This window comes from Eriocheir sinensis, chromosome 19, assembly GCF_024679095.1.
Source record: "Eriocheir sinensis breed Jianghai 21 chromosome 19, ASM2467909v1, whole genome shotgun sequence".
NCBI classification, from domain to species: domain Eukaryota; kingdom Metazoa; phylum Arthropoda; class Malacostraca; order Decapoda; family Varunidae; genus Eriocheir; species Eriocheir sinensis.
Window position 1 is genome coordinate 7,516,773 of NC_066527.1, and position 27,491 is coordinate 7,544,263.

The window sequence follows — 27,491 nt, forward strand, 5'->3', positions numbered from 1 at the left end:
TTATCCATCCATACACTCATCCACCCACCCTTTCTTCCCCCCCTCCCCACCCACCTTGTCGCCGTGGTACCAGAGGATGAAGGCGGGCGGCTCGGGGCTGAACCTGATGGTGCAGGTGAGCGCCAGCTGACTCCCGGTGTTGAGGTACACGTCCGGGCCCCCCACGATGGCGGTCTCGGGCTCTGGGGGGCGGCGGGGGGCACGTGAGCAGGAGGGAGCGGGGGGGAAGGGAAGATTATTACAGGTAAAAAGGGAAGAAGAGATGCATATTATATAATTTATCATATATTGTAGTTCCCTTTTTATTCCAAGTAATTTTCTTTAATTTTTCCCGATTTTTCGTTCCTTTTCCTCATGTACGTTCCTTGCTCCCTACCTTTGTTCATTTCCTCTTTTTTTTGTTGGCACATCCATATATTCTTTTCATTTTCCATCTTATTTCATTCATTTTCGTTACTTTTCTCTAATTTATGTTGTTAGTTTTCCTAATATTCGTTCGTTTTCAATCCTTTTCATATATTTTCACTCCTTAGTTCATTTCTCTTCATTTTCGTTTATTTTCCATAATTTTTGTTTATTTTTCCTCATTTTCTCTCATGTTAAGGATTTTTTGTTCATTTTCCAGAATGTACCTTAATTGTCCCACAATAATGTTCATTTCCCACATTTTTAGTTCATTTTCCCTCATTTCCATTCATTCCCCTCATCGTCGATCATTCCTACTCATTTCCCTCGCATTCCTGGTCATGGTTGTACATTTGGCTTCATTTCCATTCGTTTTCCCTCCTCTGCGACCATTCCTAATCATTCCCGTCTCCTTCCTGCTCCTTGCTGCCCATGTTCCCTTCCTGTCCCTTCGGCGCTCCCTTCGTCCTCGCCGCGGCCATCAGCTTCCCCTCATTTGGGTGATTCTTGGTAATTTTCGTTAATATAAACAGGTTAGGGAGGGTGTGGGCGGCGGTGAGAGAGAGAGAGAGAGAGAGAGAGAGAGAGAGAGAGAGAGAGAGAGAGAGAGAGAGAGAGAGAGAGAGAGAGAGAGAGAGAGTAATGAAGTTAGTAAGGAGGTACGGAGAGAAAAAATAATAAGGAAGGAGAGTTCTGTAGTAAAGGAGGAAGGGAGGGAAGGAAGAGGAGGAGGAGGGAAGGGAAGATAAGTAGGTGAAAGCAAAGGAGAGAGAAGGAAGGAAGGATAATTATGGAAATGCAGAGGAGGGAAGAAAGGAAGAGGAGAGGGAAAGATATAATAATAATAACGGGAGGAAAGAAGAAAGGGAGGAGGAGGAAGAGAAGGAGAGGAGGAAACGAGAAGAGGAAGGAAGGAGAGAAGACAGAGGTAGGAATAATGGGAGAGAGAGAATCAAGGGAGAGAGAGAAAGGAAGGAAAGGTGGAAGAAAGAAAAAGAAAGAAAGAATGAAAGAAAGAAGGAAAGGAGGTTAGCAGTAAAGGAGAGAAGGAAGGGAGGAAGGGAGGAAGAAAACAGAGGAGGAAAGAAAAAGATAAAAGGAGAGAAGGAAAGAATATAGGAAGGAAGGAAGGAAGGAAGCAAGGGAGAAAAAAAAGAAGGAAGGGAGGGAGAAAAGGAAGGGAGTGTGGAATTGATGACATATTGACAAATTGACTGACTGACTGACTGCTTGACTAACTGATGACGCCTCGAGTGACTTATTGACTGATTTCCCGTGTGACTCAATTCTCGTGTGGCTCAGTTTGTTTGATAATAATGACCCAAAGAGCATTGGAACATGAGTCTGCAAGAGGCCAGTAGTAGTTGTAGTAGTAGCAGTAGTAGTAGTAGTAATAGTAGTAATAGTAGTAATAGTAGTAGCAGTATTAGTAGTATTAATAGTAGTAGTAGTAGTAGTAATAGTAGAGAAGAGGGGGAGAGAGGGGGAGAGGAGGAGGGGGAGGGGGAGTTAGAGTAGAGAGGGGATAGGGAGAGGGAGAGAAAGAAGAGAGAGCAAGTTATAGTTTTTCCATGTACATCATCCAATATATTTTCTCAGTATGTCAAATAGTTTAAATGTCAATGATGTATAGGGGAGTGGTGAGTTCTGGCAGGAGTGTCGGGATGGGCGGCGGAGAGAGAGAGAGAGAGAGAGAGAGAGAGAGAGAGAGAGAGAGAGAGAGAGAGAGAGAGAGAGAGAGAGAGAGAGAGAGAGAGAGAGAGAGAGAGAGAGAGAGAGAGAGAGAGAGAGAGAGAGAGAGAGAGAGAGAGAGAGAGAGAGAGAGAGAGAGAGAGAGAGAGAGAGAGAATCAAGGGAGAGAGAGAAAGGAAGGAAAGGTGGAAGAAAGAAAAAGAAAGAAAGAATGAAAGAAAGAAGGAAAGGAGTTAGCAGGAAAGGAGAGAAGGAAGGGAGGAAGGGAGGAAGAAAAGAGAGGAGGAAAGAAAAAAATGAAAGTAGAGAAGGGAAGAATATAGGAAGGAAGGAAGGAAGGAAGGAAGGAAGGAAGGAAGCAAGGGAGAAAAAAAAGAAGGAAGGGAGGGAGAAAAGGAAGGGAGTGTGGAATTGATGACATATTGACAAATTGACTGACTGACTGACTGCTTGACTAACTGATGACGCCTCGAGTGACTTATTGACTGATTTCCCGTGTGACTCAATCTTCGTGTGGCTCAGTTTGTTTGATAATAATGACCCAAAGAGCATTGGAACATGAGTCTGCAAGAGGCCAGTAGTAGTTGTAGTAGTAGCAGTAGTAGTAGTAGTAGTAGCAGTAGTAGTAGTAGCAATAGTAGTAATAGTAGTAATAGTAGTAATAGTAGTAGCAGTATTAGTAGTATTAATAGTAGTAGTAGTAGTAATAGTAGAGAAGAGGGGGAGAGGAGGAGGGGGAGTGAGAGTAGAGAGGGGAGAGGGAGAGGGAGAGAGAGAAGAGAGAGCAAGTTATAGTTTTTCCATGTACATCATCCAATATATTTTCTCAGTATGTCAAATAGTTTAAATGTCAATGATGTATAGGGGAGTGGTGAGTTCTGGCAGGCGTGTCGGGATGGGCGGCGGTGGGTCAGTTTTCAAAACCGAGGGCAAACAGTAAACAGCCCCTCCCCCCCCTCCCCCCCTCCCCCTCCCTAACGCTACCCACGCACATCCCCTCACTTCCCGTGTCCCCGCTAACCCCGCCCCGCTGCCCAGTAACTTCCCACCCCCGCCCGAGGGTCATAAAACACAGAGTATCTGACTCGGCGAACAGCTGGTAATTATATCATAACTACTACTCAACTCAATTGTGTAGGGTCAGGTGCATTAGTAAGACTGTAAAGTGTTGGCGAGGAGCAATGGTAGTGGAAAAATAAACAATCATTCTAGTATTACCGTAAAGGCAGTGTAAGCATATATAAGTGTATGTCTGTGTGTATGTATATGGGGGGAGACAAGAGTCAAAGTGTGGTCTGCTACTATTGCTCTATTCATCACCATAAATAGCAACTAGATACACTAGCATGCATAATGGCACCGAAATGGAGCCCCCTCAATGTTGCGTTTGTTCGTCTCGAAATCAAAACTGTGTTCAGTGCTCGTGCGTAAGACGATGCCTGCCCTGTGTGAACTGTAAGAGAGGTGGAGATTGTCGAAACCCAAACCCTCAACGGCAGGATGTGGAAAATGGTGAGCATTCACAAGTGGTGCTGGGTGAGCAGGCCAATGAAGGCGCTGGAGATGATCAGGTGGAGGGGGGTGCAGGTGGCGAGAGACAAGGGCAGGGTGACCAAGGCAGAGGTGGACACTCGAGGAGACGCTTACAGTCATGTGGTAACGTTTTCTCCCAGTAACATATTTGAGGCCCAAAGATGTAACGCCACCAAGACCTTTATAGAGGAGAAAACCCACCTCATTAGAGCCTACAACAACTCCACTCAAATTGCCCCCTACGCTTTAAATATTCTGGCCATACTACCGCACCTCATATGCCAACGGACTCAGAAAAAGTCGAAACAATCTGAGGACGTGAAGGCGGTACAAAGAAGAATGGAGCTGTGGAGGAAAGGGGACGTCCGGAAGCTACTTGACGAGGCTAAAACACTGCAGGAGAGACTAGGCAGACGTAACATTCGCAAGAAGGACAGTAACGACAGGGCTAGAAACTTTGCTGACAAGATGAGACAAGGCAATGTGGCCATGGCAACTAGATCACTGTCAACAGAAGATGAGGCAGCGGGAGTCCTTCCCATGACGGAAGAGACACGCCAGATCCTTAAGGACAAGCATCCAGATGCTAGACCTGCACACCCAGAAATGAAGTTCCTTAGGGATTACACCCCCCCGCATCGAGTTGTCTTCGACCATATCAGCGGTGACGTGATCTGGAAGCACGCCCTTCACACGCAGGGAGCGGCTGGACCATCGGGCTTGGATGCCAAGGGGTGGAAATACCTCCTCGGTAAGAACATCTTTGGTAATCCAGCTGTGGATCTTCGCGACGCAATAGCCGCCCTAGCAAGAAAATTGGCGTCAGAGAATTGCCAACACCTCGAGCCTTTGATGGCCTGCCGGCTCATCCCGCTGGATAAAAAACCAGGCTGTCGCCCCATCTGGATGGGGGAGGTACTCAGGAGGATCATAGGCAAGGCTGTCATGGAGGTGAAGGACGACGTGAGGAAGGCGGTGGGAAACCTTCAAGTGTGTGCGGGTCAGCAGGCTGGGTGTGAAGCTGCCATTCACGCTGTCAGGAAAATGTTCGAAGACCCAGAATGCGAGGCGGTGCTGATGGTGGACGCTGCTAATGCGTTCAACAACATCAATAGGGAAACAGCACTGCACAACATCAAAATCAAGTGCCCTATATCCGCCCAATATATTGAAAATACATACAAGGAACCTGCCAGACTGTTCATCAGCAGTCATAATGACCAACGACTTGGAGACCCGGTGGCCATACAATCCTCAGAGGGCACCACCCAGGGCGACCCAGTGGCCATGGCAATGTTTGCCCTGGGAATGATGAAGCTGCAGGACATCATCCGCCATGAAAACACCAACGTCAAACAGGTGGCCTATGCGGATGACCTCACTGGGGTAGGAAAGTCTGCAGACCTCAGGAAATGGTGGGACCTCGTCAATGAACACGGCCCTAAAATAGGGTACCACCCCAACGCCACTAAGTCTGTAGTGATTGTAAAACCAGAGGCATACGATCGGGCCAAAACCGCATTCCAGGGCAGTAACGTGAAGCTGTCAGTTACTGGTGAAAGACACCTCGGGGCAGTCATTGGAACAGCTGATTATAGAATCGAATATGTGAAAACAGCTGTAAAGCGCTGGGAGTCCGAACTGCAGAGGCTGAGCGAGATCGCCAAAACGGAACCGCAAGCAGCCTACGCAGCATTTACGTACGGTGTCAAGCATAAATGGAACTACCTCATGAGGACAGTTCCTGATGTTGCTCCGTTACTAAAACCTCAGAAACATCTTCATACCGGCGATAGCAAATGGGAGATGCCCCAGCGACCAGGAGAGAAGGTTGCTTGAGTTGCCGCCAAGAATGGGTGGGCTCGGCATCACCAACCCGCAAAATCTGGCAGAGTCTGAATTCGAGAACTCACTCCGAATCACAGCCTCCTTGACCGGATATATTATCAACCAAAATGAAAGGGGAGAAGACAACCCTCAAGATATTAGGTCACTAAGGAATGAAATCTCCAAAAACAGAGAAGAAAAACAGAGACACTCTGAGTGACCTAATGAGAGAACTCCCAGAAGACTCAAGGAGGAGGACAGATATTGCACAGGAAGTGGGCGCTTCAAACTGGCTAACCACACTACCTATCAGGGCAAAAGGCTTCAACTTAAACAAGAAAGAATTCACTGATGCCCTTGCCCTGAGGTATGGCTGGCCAGTGGATGGGCTCCCAAACATGTGTAACTGTGGCTCACCCTTCAACCAAAACCATGCCGTGACGTGCAAGAGAGGAGGTTTTGTCTGCATGAGACATGATGAAGTGAGAGACGTAACAGCTCAAATGCTGAAAGAAGTCTGTCACGACGTGACTGTGGAACCCATGCTGCTCCCTCTGCAAGGCAAACATCTCGCCAGACGCACCGCTAATGTTTCGAACGAAGCACGAGTGGATGTTAGCGCCAGAGGGTTTTGGACTCGTGGACAAAGGGCATACTTTGACATAAGGATCTTTGATCCCGTGGCCCATTGCCACAGTGACCTGACCCTTGATGCAGCCCACAGAAGAAACGAACAAGAGAAGAACAGAGCATATGAAGAAAGAATACAGAATGTGGACGAGGGCTCCTTCACCCCATTAGTGTTCACGACGGCAGGAGGGATGAGACCAAGGGCGCAGAGCTTCTACGCAAGACTCGCCGAAACACTGGCGGATAAGAAACAACAGCCAAGAAGCAGTGTGGTCGCCTGGATGAGATGCAGGCTGTCCTTCTCCCTCCTGAGGTCAGCCTTGGTCTGCCTGAGAGGAACCAGGTCACCTGCACTCAAAACCACCCACATTGCAGACCTGGACTTTGAGGCGACGGTGGTTGATAGTCGTATCAACCACAAGCTCTGTTAGCTTAAGAATAATATGTTTAGTAAGGTTTGTAATACTAAACATTGGCGGGGTGGGGCCAATGAATTGCTTTGTGAAAGGATATGAGAAAATATACCGCTCACAACGCAACTCTAATGGATGGAGGCCCGTAGTAGTAAAAAAAAAAATAGTAATAGTAATAGTAATAAAATAGTAATAGTAGTAGTAGTAGTAGTAGTAGTAGTAGTAGGGAAGAGGAAAGGAGAGGGAATGGGATAAAAAAGCTAACAAGTGGAAAGTAGAAGAGGAAGAAGGAGAAGGAGGAGAGAAAGCGACAGAAGGAAAAGGAGAGGAGGGATAAGAAAGAGGCAGGCATAATGGGAGAGAGAGAATAGAAGGTGAGAGAGGAAGGAAATAGGTTGGAAAGGAAGGAATCTAACACCATTTATCTTCCTTATCTATATTTTTTTTTACTTTTTCTTTATTCTTGAAGGTGTGTATCGTATTGGCACTCACCACATGACTGCCAGGCCTCTTCCATCCACCCACCACTCTATTAGTGAACCATATATTGCTGATGTCTTTTCTTTAAATTTTGAATATATCCAACTCAAACTCATTACTACGTGTCCTCCCCTCCTTTTGTTCTGCTAAACATCATCTTGTTCTCGTCAACGTCACCCTCATTAAAGCCCTTCGTCCATTTACAAACTTTGACTCATTACTACGTGTCCTCCTTTCCTCTTGTTCTGCTAAACCTCGTCAACGCCACCCTTATCAAACCTCTTCGTCCATTTATAAACTTAAACTCATTACTACGTGTCCTCCTTTCTTCCTGTTCTGCTCTAATCTCGTCAACATCACCCTCATTGAAGCCCTTCGTCCATTTACAAACTTTGACTCATTACTACGTGTCCTCCTTTCCTCCTGTTCTGCTAAACCTCGTCAACGCCACCCTTATTAAAGCCCTTCGTCCATCTACAAACTCATCACTACGTGCCCTTCCCTCCTCTTGCCAACGTCACACATAATGAAACCCTTCGTCCAACTATAATTCGCGCCCTTCATCCATTTACAAACTTGAACTCATTACTTCGTGTCCTCCCCTCATCTTGTCAACGTCACCCTCATTAAAGCCCTTCATCCATTTACAAACTTGAACTCATTACTTCGTGTCCTTCCCTCATCTTGTTGAATCCCTTCGTCCATTTATAAGCTTGCGTCATCTCGCCCCTCGCCCTCCTGACTAAGATGCTCGGTGGCGGCTGACGCTTAACGAACTGACCGTCAGGCTGATCGACTAATTGACTTACCGACTCGCCGGACTCAATTACCCGCCTTCCCTGATTGCTAAGTGACCGCCATGGCGTTGTAGGTAAAGATGATTGTAGCAGGGTCTGGATTACGGTTTTTGAAGGAGCGTGAATGTAATAAAATGACGTAAAGCTAATTGTTCTGGTTCAAATTACGAGTTTTGTAGGAACATGTAAAAAAATGAGCTAATTTGTTTATTTTACGCGTCTTGTTCACATTAACGCGAACCAAACTCCTTACTTTTACTGGTTTGAATTACGTGTTTAGAAGAATGTGATGTAAAGAAGCTAACTTATTTATTCAACCCTTTTATTCACATCAACTCGAGCCGAACTCTTCCCTCTTCCATTACGCGATTTTGGAGAAACGTGATGCAAGAAAGGTGATTTATTTTACACGGTTTGTTCCCAACATTATCGTGAAACAAACTCGCTAACCATGTAGTATTGGTTTAAAGGTCGCTATTTTTTTTTTTTTTTATAGTAACGGGATGTAAAAAAATATATTGTTTCCTTTACTCGCTTTGTTCACATTAACGCGAAATAAACTCGTTAACTATGTATTCTATAAGTTTAATTAACGCGATGTAACACGGCTCATTTCGTTGCTTTTTTGCTCGCCTTGTTCACATCAGCGCGAATCAAACTCATTAACCAACTATCCATGCTTACACTTTTTTTCTCTATCAGTAATGCGAACTCACCTTTACGCCGCCCCCATCAAGGATGCTGTCACCTGTGCCTATTTTAATTAGTTGTTGGACTTATTAACTTTGCCTCACTATTGATTACCTGACATTAATAACTCCCTCTGTCCTTAACAATCGGGTAACTAATTAACCTGATCACCACCTGACGCGCTTTGTCCCGATAATGGCTCGACAAAAGTTGATGGGCGTCCAGTGGAGGTTGTTGATAAAGTGGTTAGGTTGTTAGGTGGATTGTTGGATACCTGACCTCCCTGACTCCTTCGTTCACAACAACAACAAAATCATTTCAAGAGGAGGTTATCAGGACACCTCTCCTCCCGAAATTGACCTATCTTTCGGCCACTCCTTTAACTCTTTATAGGAGCAGTGAGTAGCGGGCATTTTTTTCACATTTGTTACCTTTTTTTATGCCCTTGAACTGACTCCTCTGCTGTTAAAAAGAAAAAAAATACCGGATTCGCTTTGTCCTTGTGATGGCTGGACAGTGGCTTTTAAGGGTCCAGTAGAAGTGGTTGACGTATTAGTTAGGTTGTTTGTTTGATAGATTGATCGTTACATGGCTTCCCTTATTCCTTCAACAAAAACAAACTCAATACCTGACTCTCTTTGTCCTTGTAATGGCCGGACAAAAGTTTAATAGGCATCCAGTGGAGGTTGTTGACTGATTTGTTTATTTGGTAGTTTGAGGGAGTCTTCGTTACTTAACTCATTCCTTCATCAACACTATAATCATAAACAACATCCTTGAATTTAGCCCACGCCCAGGAGCCACTTTCCCGTGTGCGGTGAGTATTACAAGTGACCAGACATGGAACACACACGTCTGTACGGATTCTTGAAGGTGTCTATCGTGTTGGCGCTCACCACGTGACTGACTTTCAGGAAGCATCAGGACACCTCTGCACCCGTAACTGACCTCTCTTTCGGCCTCTCGTTCTGTTTTCTTTCAGTGAAGCAGAGAGAGAATCGAGGGTGAGAAAGAAAGAAAAAAGAAAGAAGGAAGGAAAGGAGAGAAAAAGGGAAGTAAGGAAAGAAGGAAGAATAGAAAGACAAAGAAAGAAAAAGTAGCATTTAGCGGGCTTTTTTGTTTCTCCCCTGTACTGGTCCACTCCACCACTCTGCCAGACAACCAGTTAGTTTGTCTTTGTTGTCTCTTAAATATGTCCACCTGGAACGCATTACTACGACTCCTGCCCGGCTAAACTCTTATATGAGTATTGGAAAGATGGTTGAAGTGATTGCGATGAGGTGAGGTGATGTGCCACAGGGATCAACTCAATCACCCAACACGAACACCCACTCTCATCCACTCACCCACAAGGGAACGATGGTTGAAGTGACGGGGATGAGGTGAGGTGATGAGCCACAGGCATCACCTCACCCACCCAACACGAACATCCACTCTCATCCACTCACCCACAAGGGAACGATGGCTGAAGTGACGGCGAGCAAACGAGACAGACAAACAGACAGTCACTCGTTCAGCCCAACACAACAAGACTCTCCATCACCCCCCCCAACCCCTCCCCGTCACCCACTCACCCACGACGGCCAGGTGGATGAGGTGGCTGCGCGGCGGCGTGCTGGATATCTGGCACTCGTAGAGGCCTGCGTCCCGCTCCTGCAGGTGGTGGATGATTAGCAGCCACTCCTGGGGGGCGGCGGCGGCGGCGGCGGCGGTGGCGGGGGAGTGACGGGCCACGAACCGCTGGTCAGACGTGTAGGTGAAGCGGCCCACGGACAGCAGGTGCAGGTCCCGGTGGCGGATCCATGACACCTGGGGGGAGGGGGTGTGAGGGAACACCTGGGGGAGGGGGGCGTGAGGGAACACCTGGGGGAGGGGGGCGTGAGGGAACACCTGGGGGAGGGGGGCGTGAGGGAACACCTGGGGGAAGGGGAGCGTGAGGGAACACCTGCGGGAGGGGGGCGTGAGGGAACACATGGGGGGGGGCGTGAGAACACCTGGGGAGGGGCGTGAGGGAACACCTGGGGAGGGGGCGTGAGGTGCACCTGGGGGAGGGGGCGTGAGGGAACACCTGGGGGAGGGGGGCGTGAGGGTGCACCTGGGGAGGGGGGGCGTGAGGAACACCTGGAAGGAGGGAGGCATGAGGGAAAACATGAGGGAGGGGAGCGTGAAGAAACACCTGGGGGGGGGAGGCATGAGGGAACACCTGGGGGAGGGGGCGTGAGGGAACACCTGAGGGAGGGGGGCGTGAGGGAACACCTGGGGGAGGGGGGCGTGAGAGAACACCTGGGAGGAGGGAGGCATGAGGGAACACCTGGGGGATTGGGGCGTGAGGGTGCACCTGGGGGAGGGGGGCGTGAGGGAACACCTGGGAGGAGGGAGGCATGAGGGAACACCTGGGGGGAGGGGGGCGTGAGGGAACACCTGGGAGGAGGGAGGCATGAGGGAACACCTGGGAGGAGGGAGGCATGAGGGAACACCTGGGGGAGGGGGGCGTGAGGTGCACCTGGGAGGAGGGAGGGATGAGGGAACACCTGGGGAGGGGGCGTGAGGGAACACCTGGGGGAGTTTGGCGTGAGTGAACACCTGGGAGGAGGGAGGCATGAGGGAACACCTGGGGGAGGGGGGCGTGAGGGAACACCTGGGGGGAGGGGGGCGTGAGGGAACACCTGGGGGAGGGCGGAGGGAACACCTGGGGGTGGGGGCGTGAGGGTGCACCTGGGGAGGGGGCGTGAGGAACACCTGGGGAAGGGGCGTGAGGGAACACCGGGGGGAGGGGGGCGTGAGGGTGCACCTGGGAGGAGGGAGGCATGAGGGAACACCTGGGAGGAGGGAGGCATGAGGGAACACCTGGGGAGGGGGCGTGAGGGAACACCTGGGGACGGGGGGCGTGAGGGAACACCTGGTTGAGGGGGGCGTGAGGGAACACCTGGGGTAGGGGGGCGAGGAACACCTGGGGAAGGGGGCGTGAGGGAACACCTGGGGGAAGAGGGGCGTGAGGGAACACCTGGGGGAGGGGGGCGTGAGGGAACACCTGGGGGAGGGGGGCGTGAGGGAACACCTGGGGAAGGGGGGCGTGAGGGAACACCTGGGGGAGGGGGGCGTGAGGTAACACATGGGGAGGGGCGTGAGGGAGCACCTGGGGAAGGGGGGCGTGAGGGAACACCTGGGGGGAGGGGGGCGTGAGGGAACATCTGGGGGAGGGGGGCGTGAGGGAACACCTGGGGGGAGGGGGGCGTGAGGGAACACCTGGGGGAGGGGGGCGTGAGGGAACACCTGAGGAAGGGGGTCGTGAGGGAACACATGGGGAAGGGGGGCGTGAGGGAACACCTGGGGGAAGGGGGGCGTGAGGGAACACCTGGGGGAAGGGGCGTGAGGGAACACCTTGGGGGAGGGGGCGTGAAACACCTGGGGAGGGGGCGTGAGGGAACACCTGGGGGGACAGTATGTGAGGCGACAGGTGTGTGTGGTGGACAGGTGTGCGAGGCGACAGGTGTGTGTGGGGGACAGGTGTGTGGGGGGACAGGTGTGTGAGGGGACAGGTGTGGGGGGGGGACAGGTGTGTGAGGGGACAATGTGTGAGGGGACTGGTGTGTGTGGTGGACAAGTTTGTGTGGGGGACAGGTGTGTGTGGGGGACAGGTGTGTGGGGGGGACAGGTGTGTGAGGGGACATGTGTGAGGGGACAGATGTGTGAGGGGACAGACGTGTGAGGGGACAGATGTGTGGGAGGAACAGGTGTGTGTGGGGGACCGGTGTGTGAGGCACAGGTGTGTGGGGGACAGGTGTGTGAGGAACAGGCGCTCGGGGGTACAGGTGTGTGGGGTACAGGTGTGTGGGGGGACAGGTGTGTGAGGCTATAGATGTGTGTGGGGGACAGGTGTGTAAGGGACAGGTGTAGTTGAGGGACAGAAGAGAAGAGGGAATGGGATACAAAAGGTGTGTGCAGTTCACGGAGGTGCAGCCATAGCGCGGAGCCTTGTTGTAATTGAATTTTTCTTCACATCAAGGGAGGCAGCTCAAGGGCAATAAAACAAAAATGCAACAAAAAAGTCCGCCTGGCGCTGCTACAATGAACGGAAACAGAATAAGAGGCCAAAAGGGAGGTCAATTTTCGGAGAAGAGGTGCCTCGAAACTTCTCTCTTGAAAGGGATCAATTCATAGGCAGGAGGAAATACAGACGAAGGAAGTCTGTTCCAGATTTTACCAGCGGAAGGGATTTGGACAGTACAGGGGTGAGGAAGAGTATAAAATCGAGTGCAGCTAGGCAGCGGGAGGGGAGGGGAGGCATGCAGTTAGCAAGTTAGCTCGAAACAAGATGCTCAAAGAGACGCAAGAGAGTTTATTAAGAGTAAAGGCGGCAGCTTCGGGCAAAAAACAATAAAATATACCAAAAATCCATCTGAGCAACACTCCTGCAAACAGATGGCGGCGCGAGTGGCCGAGAGGGAGGGTCAGATTCGGCTGGTGTCCTGTTACTCCTCCCCGCGTGACAGCTTTCATGTCGCACGCCTCGAGCCGGTGTGTATATCAGGCGGACACATGATAATGATAATAATGATTGTGTGTGTGTGTGTGTGTGTGTGTGTGTGTGTGTGTGTGTGTGTGTGTGTGTGTGTTGTTTTTTAGTCCCGAAAGTGAAAAATCATTGTGTTGTGCCTTCATAACTTTTTCCTTCCCCTCCCGAACGGCCCTTCATATATCAGTCCTCGTGTCGCTACAGGGTCACGGTGTGGGGAGAGCGGGGAGGAGGGGGGGAGGGAAGAGGAGAAGGCAGGGGGGGGAGGGAAGAGGAGAAGGGAAAGGCGAAAGGGAAGAAGTGAAGGCAGGGGGGAAAGGGGGGAGGCGGAAACGTTGCAGGTGAAGGGTGTGACAGGGGGTGAAGGGGTGGTGGGGGGTGAGGGGAAGAGAAGACGGAAAGGGCGGGGTAATGGTGTGAAGGGGGGAAAGGGGAAACGTTGTAGGTGATGGAATGGTGTGGCAGGGGGGAAGTGGGTGTCTGTTGGGGTTAAGGGGTGAGGGGAAGGGAAGGGGGAAGGCAGGGGGGAGGGGAGGGGAGGGCAGGGTGATGGTGATTTATGATTCTGCTTATGTTACTGCCGACGAGGGGAGGGAGGGAGGGGAAGGGAGGGAGAGAGTAATGGAGGGAATGTGTGATACTGTATTTCGTTATTACACTGCTGATAGAGTTGTTGCTGCTGCTGCTGTGGTGGTGGTAGTAGTAGTAGTAGTAGTAGTTTGATAATTAATGCATGGTTCCTGTTTATATTACTATCACTATTACTTTTCATTTCACTCACTCACTGGTGTCTCTTCCTAGCAAACGCCTTTTTCTGCACGAGGTGTTCCACAAGTGTGCATGGGTGGGGGAAGGAGAGGGGCGTGATGGCTTATGCAGCTGTGTGTGTGTGTGTGTGTGAGAGAGAGAGAGAGAGAGAGAGAGAGAGAGAGAGAGAGAGAGAGAGAGAGAGAGAGAGAGAGAGAGAGAGAGAGAGAGAGAGAGAGAGAGAGAGAGAGAGAGAGAGAGAGAGAGAGAGAGAGAGAGAGAGAGAGAGAGAGAGAGATATATATAGAAAATCAGGTCTTGGTGAACACATTGGCTCGTGAAAGTCCAGAGCGGGTGAGAAATTCGACGAGAAGATATCAGCAAAACATCAGGAAAAAAAAAAGCTTAGATAAACAAAAAGAGAAATGGTGGGAGGCAAGAGTGAAGCCTGAAAAGGTGTGATGGAGCGTTTACTAAAGGAATGAGATGAAGGGGGAAAGGAAGAGTCATTTTGAACCTGTGATGAATGTCAGCAGTGTGGGAGGGAGAGCAGAAGGGAAGGGTGGCGTTGGAATAATGAACGTGTGACGGCCATACCTACAAGAGGGAGGGGAGGTGGAGGAGGCAGTACAGAGACTAAAGGTATGACAGGCTCCTGGGATTGGCGGTAGAACAGTAGAGAGGATGAACCGTAGACGAGGTGGAGTGTGGAGTGGATGCTGCGTGTGTATAGAGGTGAGGAGGAGGAGATAGAGGAGGCAATACAGAGACTAAAGGTATGACGGGCTCCTGGGATTGGCGTCAGAGCAGCAAAAGGGATGAACTAAGGGCGAGGTGGTGTGGTGTGGATACTGTGTATGTGTAGTCTATTTTAAGAGAAATGGGGGCAAGGGGGATAGAAAAGACAATAAAGAGATGGAAAATATGACAGCAGAAAAGATGAACTACGGGAGAGGTTAAGGTATATATTGAGTGGATGCTGTGTGTGTGTGTGTGTGTGTGTGTGTGTGTGTGTGTGTGTGTGTGTGTGTGTGTGTGTTTGCAGTCCAGCCTGGCATCTCTGGCGGCATCTGAGTTCCCGGATGACTGGGGGAAAGCAATCACCGTGAGGCTGTACCTGGGAGAAGAAGGGAGGCAGGGGTGAGCGTAATAGCCGCGGGGGAGTAAGGTGACGCAGTGTGCCGGGAAGGTGGAGGGAAGGGTGTGAGCGACAGGGTGATGGGAGTGACTGAGTTGAGTGTGTGGAGCAAGGGGGAGGGAGGAAAGAGAGCTGATGTGTGAGACCTATGAAGGCACTGATGGATGAAAGGGAGAGAGAGAGAGAGAGAGAGAGAGAGAGAGAGAGAGAGAGAGAGAGAGAGAGAGAGAGAGAGAGAGAGAGAGAGAGAGAGAGAGAGAGAGAGAGAGAGAGAGAGAGAGAGAGAGAGAGAGAGAGAGAGAGAGAGAGAGAGAGAGAGAGAGAGAGAGAGAGAGAGAGAGAGAGAGAGAGAGAGAGAGAATAGACAAATAAACGAGAGCATGATTTTTTATTTTTTTTTATTATTTTTTTTTTTACGTCTTGGCCTATTGCGCCGGTAGGCTTCTTCCCGGGGGATCCTGATGGTTGGTCCAAGGCTTCTTCCCGGTGGGTCCTGATGGTCGGCCCAGCCCGTTCTGGCGCAGGCGAGTGTTTATAGTGGCACCATCTTGCATTGGCTCATGCTGCCCTCCCGGAGCTCATCTTTAATCCTAGAATCTAGAGTCCGGGTTGATAGGTGGTCTTCTGGACAGCATGTGGGTAGTTTTTAAGCCACTCGGCGGCGGCTGAAAAATCCCAGCTTGGTGGCACCGGTCGGGGATTGAACTCGCGTCCTCTTGAACGCGGGGCCGTCCTGCTATCTGTTCAGCCACCGCCTAACTGATTGGAATATGAGGAGCAAGGGGGAGGGAAGCTAGGTGATGTGCGGGCCAGACCGATGCACTGAAGGAAAGGGTAGATAGGACGTACATTGAGAGGGTTATAAATGAGAGGATGATGAGAGTAACTGACTGAAATATGAGGAACAAGGGGGAGTAAGGAGAAGGAGGTGATGTGTGGGGCAGACCTGTACTTTGACGACTTTGATAGATGAGAAGTAGAGAGTGGGGATGAACATAACCAAATAAAATGTAAGCCATGAGCAACTAGAGAGATTTAGCAAAGGGAAGTGATGTGTGGGTGTGAGACGGGCGTGTGTGATATCCCTGTGGCTCTATGGTGTTTACATGGAGGGTTGTACGAGTGAAGTGAAAGCCAGAGGAGATGATTGATGTGTAAGGCTGAAAATGAGAGGTACATAGCAGTCTCAAGTGTCAGGGCTGTTTGTGGACTATACAGTAAATTAAAAGACGCCGCAGAGGATTGTGGATTAACATGATAGCGTGTGTAAGAAGAGAAAGCTGAAAGGAAAGGTAGACAAGAGTAAGGTAACGATATTTGAGAGCAAGAGAAGGGGAGGAGAAAGGTAAAAGTAATTCAAAACGCAGTAGAGGATTGTGGATTAACTTGCCAGCGTGTGTAAGAAGAAAAAGCTGAAAGTAAAGGCAGACAACATAAGAACATAAGAACATAGGAATCTGCAGGAGGCCGGTAGGCCTGTACGAGGCAGCTCCTTTGAACCTAAGCTCCCGTGAATCTAACCCGACCTAATATCGCTGTCCATGAATTTATATAATCTATTTTTGAATGTGACAATTGTATTGGCACTCATCACATGGCTGCTAAGCCTATTCCACTCATCTTTCACTCTGTTAGTAAACCAATTTTTGCCTATGTCCCTGTTGAATCTGAATTTATCCAGTTTAATCCCATTACTACGTGTCCTACCCTGTTCTCTTACCAACAAAACCTTATGAATACCCCCCTTATTAAAGCCCTTCATCCATTTATGAACCTCGATCATGTCTCCACGCACCCTTCACCTTTCTAGAGATTGAAGTGTTCTAGAGAATGAAGTTTGAGTCTTTCCTCGTATGGCAAGTTTCTCAACCCCTGAATCATCTTAATCATCCTCCTCTGCACCGATTCTAACATTTTGATATCCATTCTATAGTAAGGTGACTAGAACTGAACCGCATAGTCAAGATGAGCTCTAACTAATGCTAAATATAGTTGGGGGAAGACTTCGGCGCTTCTGTTACTTATACTCCTTGAAATAAATCCCAGTGCCCTGTTTATTCGATTTCTAGCTTGAATGCATCGTGCCCTTGGACGGAGATCAGAGCTCACTAAGACCACTAAATCCCTCTCGCATCCAGACCTGCTTATGGGAGTGTCATTTAAGCAGTAGTTATGTGAGGGGTTGCTCCTACCTACACTCAGAATACTGCACTTCCCTACATTGAACTTCATTTGCCATTTATCCGCCCAGTCATACAATCTGTTTAGTTCATCCTGGAGAATACTAACGTCCTGATCTGACTCAATTACTCTGCCGATCTTGATATCATCTGCAAACTTACTGACATCACTACTTATTCATGTATCTAAGTCATTGATGTAAATAATAAACAAAAGTGGACCTACTACTGACCCTTGTGGGACCCCACTCATAACACATCCCCAGTTAGATCTTTTACCATTGATTTGCACTCTTTGCTTCCTATTGCTAAGCCACACCTTGACCCAGTTAAAAAATTTACCCTCTACTCCGTGAGCCTGTAGTTTAAGCAACAGTCGTTGGTGAGGAACATTGTCAAACGCTTTACTAAAACCAAGATAGATTAAATCATAATTTTCATATCTGTCTACCGCCTCAAATACTTTATTGTAGAAGGACAAGAGATTTATGAGGCATGACCTACCTTTCGTGAACCCATGCTGCGAGTCTTGAATTAAACTATGTTTCTCTAAATGCTCCCGAATGTTCCTGGCTATTATGGACTCCAGCATCTTGCATATAACCGATGTTAAGCTAATTGGGCGATAGTTTGAAGCAGCTGACCTGTCCCCCTTTTTGAAAATGGGCGTCACATTAGCTACTTTCCATAGGCTGGGCACATAACTAGTATTTACCGACATTTTAAAGATGTCGGTTAGTGGGTCACTGAGTACATCCTTGCATTCCTTTAATACCCTCGGTAATATCCCGTCAGAACTTGGCGACTTATTCTTTTTAAGCTTATCTATCTCATCTTGTACTACTTGCCTGGTAATTTTTATATCCCTCAATTTATCGTCATCCCCGCCCTCGTACACCTGAACCCTTTCCGGAATAGTCGTTCGATCCTCTTGTGTGAATACTGAAAGGAAGTAGTCGTTCAACAATGTGCTCATATTTTCGTAATTTCCACTAGCTCGCCTGTGTTTGTTTTCTGCGGTCCAATTTTCTTTTTGTTCTATACATCTGAAAGAAGCCCTTAGGATTACTTTTCGCCTCATTTGCTATTTTAATCTTGTAGTTCCATTTCGCTACCCTGGTGTTTTTCTTCACTAATCGAGATAGTTCGACATACCGGCCCCTGAGATGTGATTCACTATTCTTTATTTTCTGATAAATTCCCTTCTTTAACCCTATCTCGTGTTTTGGCGCACGAGCCATCCACTTAGGGGCATTGTTTTCTTTTCTAAGTGTTCGCTGTGGTATATGCTGTCCTTGCCCCTCTACTATTACTCTAACTAAATTATTGTAAGACATTTCTACCTGGTTCTCCTGGCTCTCCAACCCACAGTTCTGGCCCTCTTGAATCCTTACATTATCCCAGTTTACCCCTTCAAGATGTCTTCGAAGCCCCTCGTAATTTGCTCTTCTAAAATCTGGCACTAACACTGGGTTTGGTTCGCGGGTTATCGCCCATTCTAAGCTAAAACGAACCGTTCTGTGGTCACCATTTCCTAACTCTCCGCCCACCTCCAACTCACGAAGCAAGTTTCCATTATTAGTTAGGACTAAGTCTAATATGTTATCTCCTCTGGTAGGCTCAGTAACTACCTGCTTAAGGAAATTGTGTTGTATAACTTCAAGAAAATCCTCGGCTTCCAGGTCACCCACTAGGTCTTCCCAGTCTATATTCCTATAATTAAAGCCCCCCATTACGCAAACATTTTTACTCTTACTCGCCCTGCCAGTCTCTTGTAGTAGTATACTCGTGTCCTGCCTGTTAAGGTTGGGTGGCCTATACAGAACCCCTAGAGTTAGTTTATCTCTCCCTTTATAAACGTCCACCCAAACTGATTCTGAATCCGTGTTAGTTTTGACTGAATAGTTAACTGAACATTTAAGGGAGTCTTTAACATATAGCGCAACTCCACCTCCCCTTCTTCCCCTTCTGTCTTTGTGAAACATCTGATAACCCGTTATTTCAAATTCCGATCTAAAATTTATATTGGCAGTGTTTATCCATGTCTCAGTGATCGCTGTTATGTCAAATTTTCTACACAAGCTTCACCCCTTAGTGTGTCTATCTTGTTTCTGAGGCTCCTGCTGTTTATAGAAGATTCTTAGCCCGCCCTCTGTTACTCCCCTATAATTACTACTAAGCTGCCTGGTTGTATTATGTGCTAAATATCTTCTCCCATAACTCCAACAGCAAAGTGACGATATTTGGAAGAGGATAACAGGATAAGGATTAATTTGACAGCGTGTGTAAGGGGAGAAAGATGAAAGAAAAGGTAAACATGTTGTAGAGAATTTTAAATAAACTTGACATCGTGTGCAAAAGGGGAAAACTGAAAACCAAAGTGAGCAAGAGTAAAGTAACGGTATTTTAAAGAGCGAGAGAGGGGGAAGAGGAGGAAGATTAATTTGATAGCGAATGAAAGAGAAGAAAGCTGAAAGTAAATGTAAACAAAAGAGGCTTCAGAGGGTTGGTGATTTATTCTACGAGATGAAAAAGAGAAAGTTTAAAGTAAAAGAAGACAAGAGTACGAAGACTAGAGTAAGAGTGGATAAAAAAAAAGTAAGAATGAGGTCGTGCACTCGTGGTATTTGAAAGAGCAAGAGAGAGAAGACCACTGAATTTGTAAAGCCATACAGTTACGTAGATGAAAGAGGAGCAAGTTGAAAGTAAAAGTAGACAAGAGTAAGAAGACTAGAGTAAGAGTAGGTAAGAGAATAAGTAAGAGTGAAGTGTGGTATTTGAAAGAGAAAGAGAGAGCGGACCATTGAGTAGGGCAGAGAGGGTGAAACTCAACAAGGGAAAGAGATGGAGGGAGAGGATTGATTCAACCTGGCGTCCCGGGGGATTAGGGGTGAGGGGCAGGGAAGGGAGGTGAAGGATGAGATAAAGAAGGGAAGGGAAGACGAGGGAAAGATGAATTAAGTAGGGGAAGGCAAGGAAGAGGAAGAATAAGATAGCAGAGAGGAAGGGAAGAAACGTGAAGGGAAAGGAAGGCAGAGGAAGTATAAAAGAGAAGGGAAAAGTAAAAAAAGGAAAGGAAGGGAAGGGAAGGGAGTAAAAGGATAAGGTGAGGAAGGGAAGAGAAGGGAAGGGAAGGGAAGGCAGAGGAAGTATAAAAGAGAAGGGAAGGGTAGAGAAGGGAAGAGTAAGGAAAGGAAAGGAAGGGAAGGGAAGGGAGTAAAATGATAAGTTAAGGGAAGAGAAGTGAAGGAAAGGGAAGGCAGAGGAAGTATAAAAGAGAAGGGAAGGGTAGGAAAGGGAAGAGTAAGGAAAGGAAAGGAAGGAAAGCGAAATGAAGGGAGTAGAAAGAGAAGGTGAGGAAGGGAAGAGAAGTGAAGGGAAGGGAAGGCAGAGGAGGTATGAGAGAGAAGGGAAGGGTAGGGAAGGAAAAGAATAAGGAAGGAAAGGAAGGGAGGAGAAAGAGAAGGTGAGGAAGGGAAGAGAAGTGAAGGGAAGGGAAGACAGAGGAAGTATGAGAGAGAAGGGAAGGGTAGAGAAGGGAAGAGTTAGAAATATAAAGGAAGTGAAGGGAAGGGAAGGGATGGGAAGGGAAGGATAAGGTGAGGAAGGGAAGAGAAGTAAAGGAAGGGAAGACATATGAAGTGTGAGAGAGAAGGGAAAGGTAGAGAAGGGAAGAGTAAGAAATGGAAAGGAAGGATGAGGTGCAGGATGATACAAAGAAGGAAAGGGAAGAGGAGGGAAAGATAAGGAAGGGAGGGCAATGTCAGAGGAAGAATAAGATAGCAAAGGTAAGGAAAGAGGAAGGAAAGAGAGGTGAAGGGAAGGGAATGAGGAAAAAAAGAGTAAAAAAATATGGTACCTTTCCCTCCTTCAGAATGATGGAAATATGAGAGAGAGAAATAATGAAGGAAGGAATGAGTGAGGGAATGAAAGACAGATACAAATAAGGAAGGAAAGTAATGAAGGAATGAGTGAGATAATGAAAGACAAACAAATAAGGAAGGAAAGAATGAAGGAATGAAGGATTAACCAAATGAAGGACAGACACAAATAATGAAAGAAAGAAGTAAGGAAGGAAGAAATAAATGACCAAGTGAAAGGCATAAATAAATAACAAAAGAAAGAATGAAGAAAAGAAGGAGTAACCAAATGAAGGACAGACGCAAATAACGAAAGAAAGAAGGAAGGAATGCAAAAGCAACCGAATGAAAGACAGACGCACATAACGCAGGAGAGAATGAAGGAATGAAGGAGTGACCGAATAGACGCAAGAAACAAAGGAACGTTGAGACATTCGTAAGCTGAAGTAATCTGTTCTGGTCTGTCTCTCATATTTACTCTTTTATTCCCCTTTTTTTTACAGCGCGGGAGACAGCTCAAGGGCAGTAACACATAACAAACATCAACAACAACAACAACAAAAGGCCGCTAGTCACTGCCCCAATAACAGTAAACAGCATAAGAGGCCAAAAGAGTCGTGAGTCCGTCGATGCCCATAACAAAAATGAATATTGAAACGGGTGTATAGATTTTGACGTCACTCAGGTAGCCAGCCAGTCAACAGGTGCGTCCCCGTAATTAGCAGGTGTGTGTACTGCACCTGCCGCGTCCAGCTGTTGGGTGACGGAGCTTTGAAAGGAACACCTCACGGGACGAACTTACGGGGGAGAATAATGAGGCCACTTTGTTAATGTGAAACTTGTCAAAGCGAGAAGAATAGTAAAGGTAAAGTAGAGGAAGAAAAGTAGCGAGGAAAGACAGAAATAGGGAGGAAAAATAGGGAAGAGGAAAAGAGGGAGAAGTAATTAGAGAAAATGAGGAAAGTTAATATTCAAGACGAGGAAAAGTAGAAAATAAAGGAGAGAAAAACGAAAGAAGAAGAAGAAAAAAGTCACTGAACTTCATGAGGCACTTGAGGACCTGAATCAAACCTCATAAGCGTCTCTTTTCCAGCATTAACAGGTTGAGCCGCAAGTGAAGTCTTACCATTGAGGTATATAAAGCTAACATTACTCTCGGCCTCTTACGCTGGAAGTTCCTCGCTATGAACCCAAGTGTTGGCTTTGTTATATGCCTCTTTACAGTGCTGTGTGTGTTTCAGGTCCCTGCTGATGGTGGCCTGCAGAGGCTTGCCGTGCTTGTTGTGTGTGTGGTTACTATTCCTGGACCCAAAGTGCGTGGAGGGGAAGGGGAGAGTGTGGAAGAGGAGGAGGGAACGGAGTGAGTGAGTGAGTGAGTGAGTGACATGAATGGTGGAGTTTTTTTGAAGGGTGAGGGAAGGGGAGGAGGGGAGGAGGAGGAGGGATGGAAGGGGTGATAAACGGGGTCGGGGACTGGCCTTGGGGAGTGGGGGAGTGGGGAGGGGAGGGATGAGGGAATGGAAAAAGGGGAGAAATTTAGTGGATGGGCTGTTGTGGAAAGGTGGAGGCGTTGGAGGAGTGGAAGGGGGGAGGAGGAGGGCTAGGAAAATTACAGGGGAGGATAAATGCAGGTGGGGAGGGAAGGAGGAGGAAGGGGAAGACAGGAGGAAGAAGGGAGGGAAGTAAGGAAGAAGGGGAAGACAGGTAGGAAGGGGAAGGGAAGAAAAGAATAAAGGAAAAACAGGAATGAGGAGAAGGGGAAGTAAGGAGGAAAGGGAGGAAGAGAAGAGAGGGGAAAAGTAAGAAAGAGTAGTGAAAGTAGAATAAGAATAATATAGAAAGGGGACGAGAAGAGGAAGGGAAAGGAAGAAAAAGGGAAGAAAAAAGAATAAAAGGGAAGGGAATGGAAGGGATAAGGAGGGGAAGGGGAAGGAAGAGAAAAGGAAAAGAAGGATTGACAAATTATGAAAGGAAACGGTAGGGAAGGGAGAGAGGAGGAATAGTATAGAGAAGGGAGTGGAAGGGAGAAGGAAGGGAAAGGAAGATAAGGGAGAGGAAAATAGGATGGAGAAACGAGGGGAAGAAAACGGGAAGAAAGAGAAAAGAAACAAAAAAATAAAATGAAATGAAAGAAAGAGAAGGGAAGAGGAAGGGAAAGGAAGGGAAGAGCAAGGGAAGGGAAGGGAGGGGTAGGGAAGGGAAGGGAAGGGAAGGGAAGGGAAAGGAAAGGAAGGGCGTGGCAGAGTAGGCAGTGATGCTGGGTGAAGGGAAGTGAGGGGAGGAGCAAAGAGGAGGGGAAGATAAGGGAAAGGAAGGGTAAGAAACAGAAGGGAAGGCAGAGGGAGCATAAGAGAGAAGGGAAAATAAGTGAAGGGAAGGAAGGGAAGCGAAGGGAGGAGTAAGACAAAGAAGCGATGGGAAGAGGAAGATAAATGAAGGGAAAAGAACGAAGATAAATGTACAAAAGTGAAGGGAAAGGAAGAGAAAAGGAGGGAAAGGGAAGGGAAGGAAAGGGAAGAGCAATGAAGGAAAGGGAAGAGAAGGGCAGGGCGTGGCAGGGTGGACAGTAATGTAGGGTGAAGGGAAGTGAAGGGAGGAACAAGCCATTACCCGCTGCCCACGCCCCTTCACCACGGAAAGGAGGAAGGGAAAAAAGGGAAGAATGATGAGTAGAACGCCACTAACGGCTACACGCGGCGTGAAAGAGGAAAAAAAAGTAAATAAAGTAGAATGTAGGAAAAAACAAAAGAAAAACAGAACGAAGTAGAAGGAAGAAAAATATATGTGAAAATAGAAGAAAAATAGAAGGAAAAATAGAAGAAAGAAAAAGGAAGAAAGGAGCAATAAATGACGATGAAAAAAAGGAAAGAAATAAAGACAGAAATAAGCTAGACATTGGACATTCTTACGAGTGCAAACCGCCCGCTGTTGACACCCTATGATCGGAGTGCTCCAAATGTGAAAATATGCATTTTTGACCTCGGTTACCTTGACCTTAGACCTATGACCTTTGACCTTGAAAATCGAACTCGTCCGGTGGGGGGCCATTAGTAGTCCACCTATGAAGTTTCAACATCCTAGCTGTAATGGTTCAAAAGTTATCGCGTTACAGACAAAAAAAAATTACACAGCTGAAAACAATACCTTCCGCACAATTCTTTTGCGGGCGGTAATAAATATACTAGTGTAGCTCGCGCGCGCGCACACACACACACACACACACACACACACACACACACACACACACACACAGTTACACACAAATCGTTTTCAGATACACGCTCTCTCTCTCTGGTGTTGTGCTTTTTATCATTTATACTTCTTTCTTCATCTATACGTCTTCCCATTTTCTCCCATTTTCTCTTCTTCCATTTTCTATACGTCTCCCATCTTCTATACTTCTTCATCTATAACTCAACATCTTTATTATACGTCTTCTGCCCTTCCCTTTTTTCCTTCCCTTCCCTTACCTTCATTACCCTTTCCCCTTTACCCATCACCACCACCACCACCAGCATCTTGATCAATACATCTTCTGCCCCTCCCTACTTTCCTTACCTTCCCTTACCTTCATTACTACTCCACAACAGATACCATCACCTACACCCCTCTCCCCCCTTTACTCAACTCCCAACACCCCTTTCGCTTTCCCATGACCACCACCACCACCACTACGCTTCCCTCCCTTCCCTCCTCTTCCCACCTTTATTACCACCCTACTGTTGGCATCTACTATTTCTCCCCCTTCTTCCTTCCCTTGTTCCCTCCTTCCTTCCCTCACCCATTACCACCACCACCACCACCATCACTACCACCACCACCACTCACCACCACCACCACCACCACTATAACCTCACCTTCCTTCCCACCTCCCTTTCTATCCCTACTACTATTCCCTCGCTCCCTTCTTCTTCCCCCCCACCCCCCCCCCCCACACACACACGCAGCCATCAACGATATCATAAGGCGCGGCCTGGCAGCTGCAGGAGTGCCGGTGCTCCTGGAGCCACGAGGCCTTGACCGCGGTGACGGCCGGCGGCCAGACGGCATCACCATTACACCGTTCACCTACGGAAGGTCGCAGGTCTGGGACGCCACCTGCTCAAACACCTTCAACGCCACTCGTCACCACCTGTGCCGTAACCCCCGGAGCCGCCGCCCGCGCTGCTGAGCAACGGAACCATGCGCGCTACTCCAGCGATACCGGTTTGAACCCCTTGCAGTGGAGACGACCGGCGTGCTGGGACCTGCGGTCTCCAAGCTCCTGACAGAGCTTGGACGTCGTATCACAGCACAGACGGGAGAGAAGCGGGAAACCTGCTGGCTCAGGCAACGTGTCAGCCTTGCCATTGTACGCGGCAACGCTGCCGCCATCACGGTGCTGGCAACGGACCCGTGATAGGTCCCCGTTTTCTAAACGTAATATAGAATAAAAAATAATTCTTTGTATGTATGACAGTGTGAACATATATCTGTACCGCATGCATGGCTGTATGAATGTAGGGAAAACACACACACACACACACACACACACACACACACACACACACACACGCACACACACACACCGTCTTGTTCTCGAGGTTCGTGACGCGGCACCTCAGCGTCGCCGTCCCGCCCAACAGCGTCGTCACGTTTCCGGAGGCGCGGGTGTCGAACGATGGCGGCTCAAGCGGGGCAGCTGGGGGAGTGGCTGCCGGGGGAGGGGCGGGGTGTGTTCCTCCTGAAGGTGGGGCTGGCGGGGAGCGGGTCTCAGGGGGCGGAGGCTGAGGTGCTGGCCATGACCCCGCCTGGACGCCCGCCGGTAAGCCTGTGGGAGGGGGGAAGGGGGGTGTTAGGCAGACGTGGGGGGGAGGGTTCATATGGAAGAGAGGAACAGGAAGAGAAAGAGGAGGAAGAGGAGGGGGAATAGATAAAGATGAAGAAGAGGAGGAGACAAGTTAAAAGGAGAAAGCTGTGATGAAAATATAAAAAAAAGTAGAAATATAAAGGATGGGAAGAAGGAAGCCTCTGAAGGAAAGGGAAGGAAAGAAAGTAGAAATAAAGGAAGGAAGGAAAAGAATATGGCGATTAAAGAGAGAAGAAGGAACAAAGAGAAGAAGCAAGTTAGGCAAGAGAAAAGAATGGAAGAGGAGGAGGAAAAGAAGTAGGAGGAGGAGGAGGAGGCAGACGAGAAAATGGAAAACTTGAAGTGGAAGTTGGTTGACGTATTATATGGCGTGTGTGTGTGTGTGTGTGTGTGTGTGTGTGTGTGTGTGTGTGTGTGTGTGTCCAGGTAATGAATCATGCACAGGTGTTTGTGAGTCATTAGTCACACATTTTTGCACTAATAGAAACGCATTATACAAGATATTACTAGAATACAAAAAAAATAAAAAATAACATCGATGCAGTAATATTGTCAATGCGGGTAATTATGAACTCGACCGCTGTATGTATGTATGTGTGTATGTATGTATGTATGTATATATGCTAAGTGTTATATTCCTGTCTACTGTATTTAAACACATTCTCCCTTGCACACTTGCTCTTCCCCTCTGCCCACACCTTACACCTCCCTACACCTCCTCACTCACATCACTGTGGTGCACACACAACTCCTTCCTAACTTTACTACACTCCTTCTTAACTTTCCAACACATAATTTACAAAATATTTTCCAGGAAGTGTTCTAGGAGGCCCTTGTTTCAGGCTGATTTTCCTTCTTTGTTTGAACGGACCGGAAAATCCCGACGCGGCGTCTACCCCGCCGCGTGGTGGGCGCAATTCCCAAGAGACCCTTTGTTTTGTCTCACTAATCTCAGGGAATAGACAAAGGCAAAATGCCCACCACGTTAAAACGCTGTGTCGAATGCGGATGCCGACAAGCGCCTCAACATCTTAAAACAAGCAAAGGAGCAATCGATACATGTCGGTTTTGTATGAAGGCAAAAAAAGATGAAAGGAACATCAGACACCTAGAAGATGCTATTCATGCGTTGACACGGGACATTGAAATTTTGAGGGAAAGACTCCTGACAACAACGTGTAGCACCTGTTCCACTCGCGGTAGTTCCTCATCCCCCCCCTCATCCCACCCAAGGCCCTTCTGTCTTGTCCACCTCGCCCGCCGCTCACCCACCCTCCCTCCTCTCACTCGCCCCCATCCGTTCCTCTCCCCTTTCCTCCTCCTCTTCCCCCTCTCCGCCTCTCCCTCTCCTCTCTCCTCCACCCTCGCCTCCCCTCCCCCCTCCTCCACAGCCGCTACCTCCTCCGCCTCCTCCCCAGTCCCCTTCTCCTCCCCAGCTCTTACCCCTCCTCTCCCGCCTCCCCCACCACCACCTCAGCCACCTCCTCTAAGATGTACACGTATAGCCCGGCTTGAGGTGGAGGCAAATGTTCCTCCCCTCCGTATCCGTCGAGAGCACTTGGTGCTATCGTATGGGATTAAGACACTCCGGAAAACCAGCATTGGCAACGTGGCCTGCGCCCCACTGGTGCAACATGAGCACGGGCTCAGAGCACCGCGCAGGCCACTTGCCGTGCGCCTCCACTCGCTGTGCCAGGAGCTAGGTGTGGATTTGAGTGACTGCGACAAACTGGT

General features: G+C 48.3%; 1 protein-coding gene across 1 annotated transcript; it reads right to left on the reverse strand.

Moving 5' to 3' along the window:
• LOC127000955 (uncharacterized) lies at positions 1-27,054 on the reverse strand. The gene is made up of 9 exons (XM_050865131.1): positions 27,030-27,054; positions 25,477-25,718; positions 15,718-15,758; positions 11,340-11,471; positions 11,157-11,258; positions 10,644-10,805; positions 10,358-10,535; positions 10,042-10,276; positions 1-182 (listed from the first exon to the last, which is right to left on the reverse strand). The coding sequence occupies exons 1-9, from the start codon at positions 27,052-27,054 to the stop codon at positions 1-3; spliced, it is 1,299 nt and encodes a 432-aa protein (XP_050721088.1).
• Positions 27,055-27,491: the final 437 nt, after the last annotated feature.

Coding starts and splice junctions, on each gene's coding strand:
- LOC127000955 (XM_050865131.1), bottom strand. CDS start 27,054: ATGGGGGCGAGTGAGAGGAGGGAGG. Junction 25,719..27,029: donor GGCGAGTGAGAGGAGGGAGG/GTGGGTGAGCGG, acceptor CCCCTCCCACAG/GCTTACCGGCGGGCGTCCAG. Junction 15,759..25,476: donor CGAACCTCGAGAACAAGACG/GTGTGTGTGTGT, acceptor CTCATATTTCAG/TCAGTTACTCTCATCATCCT.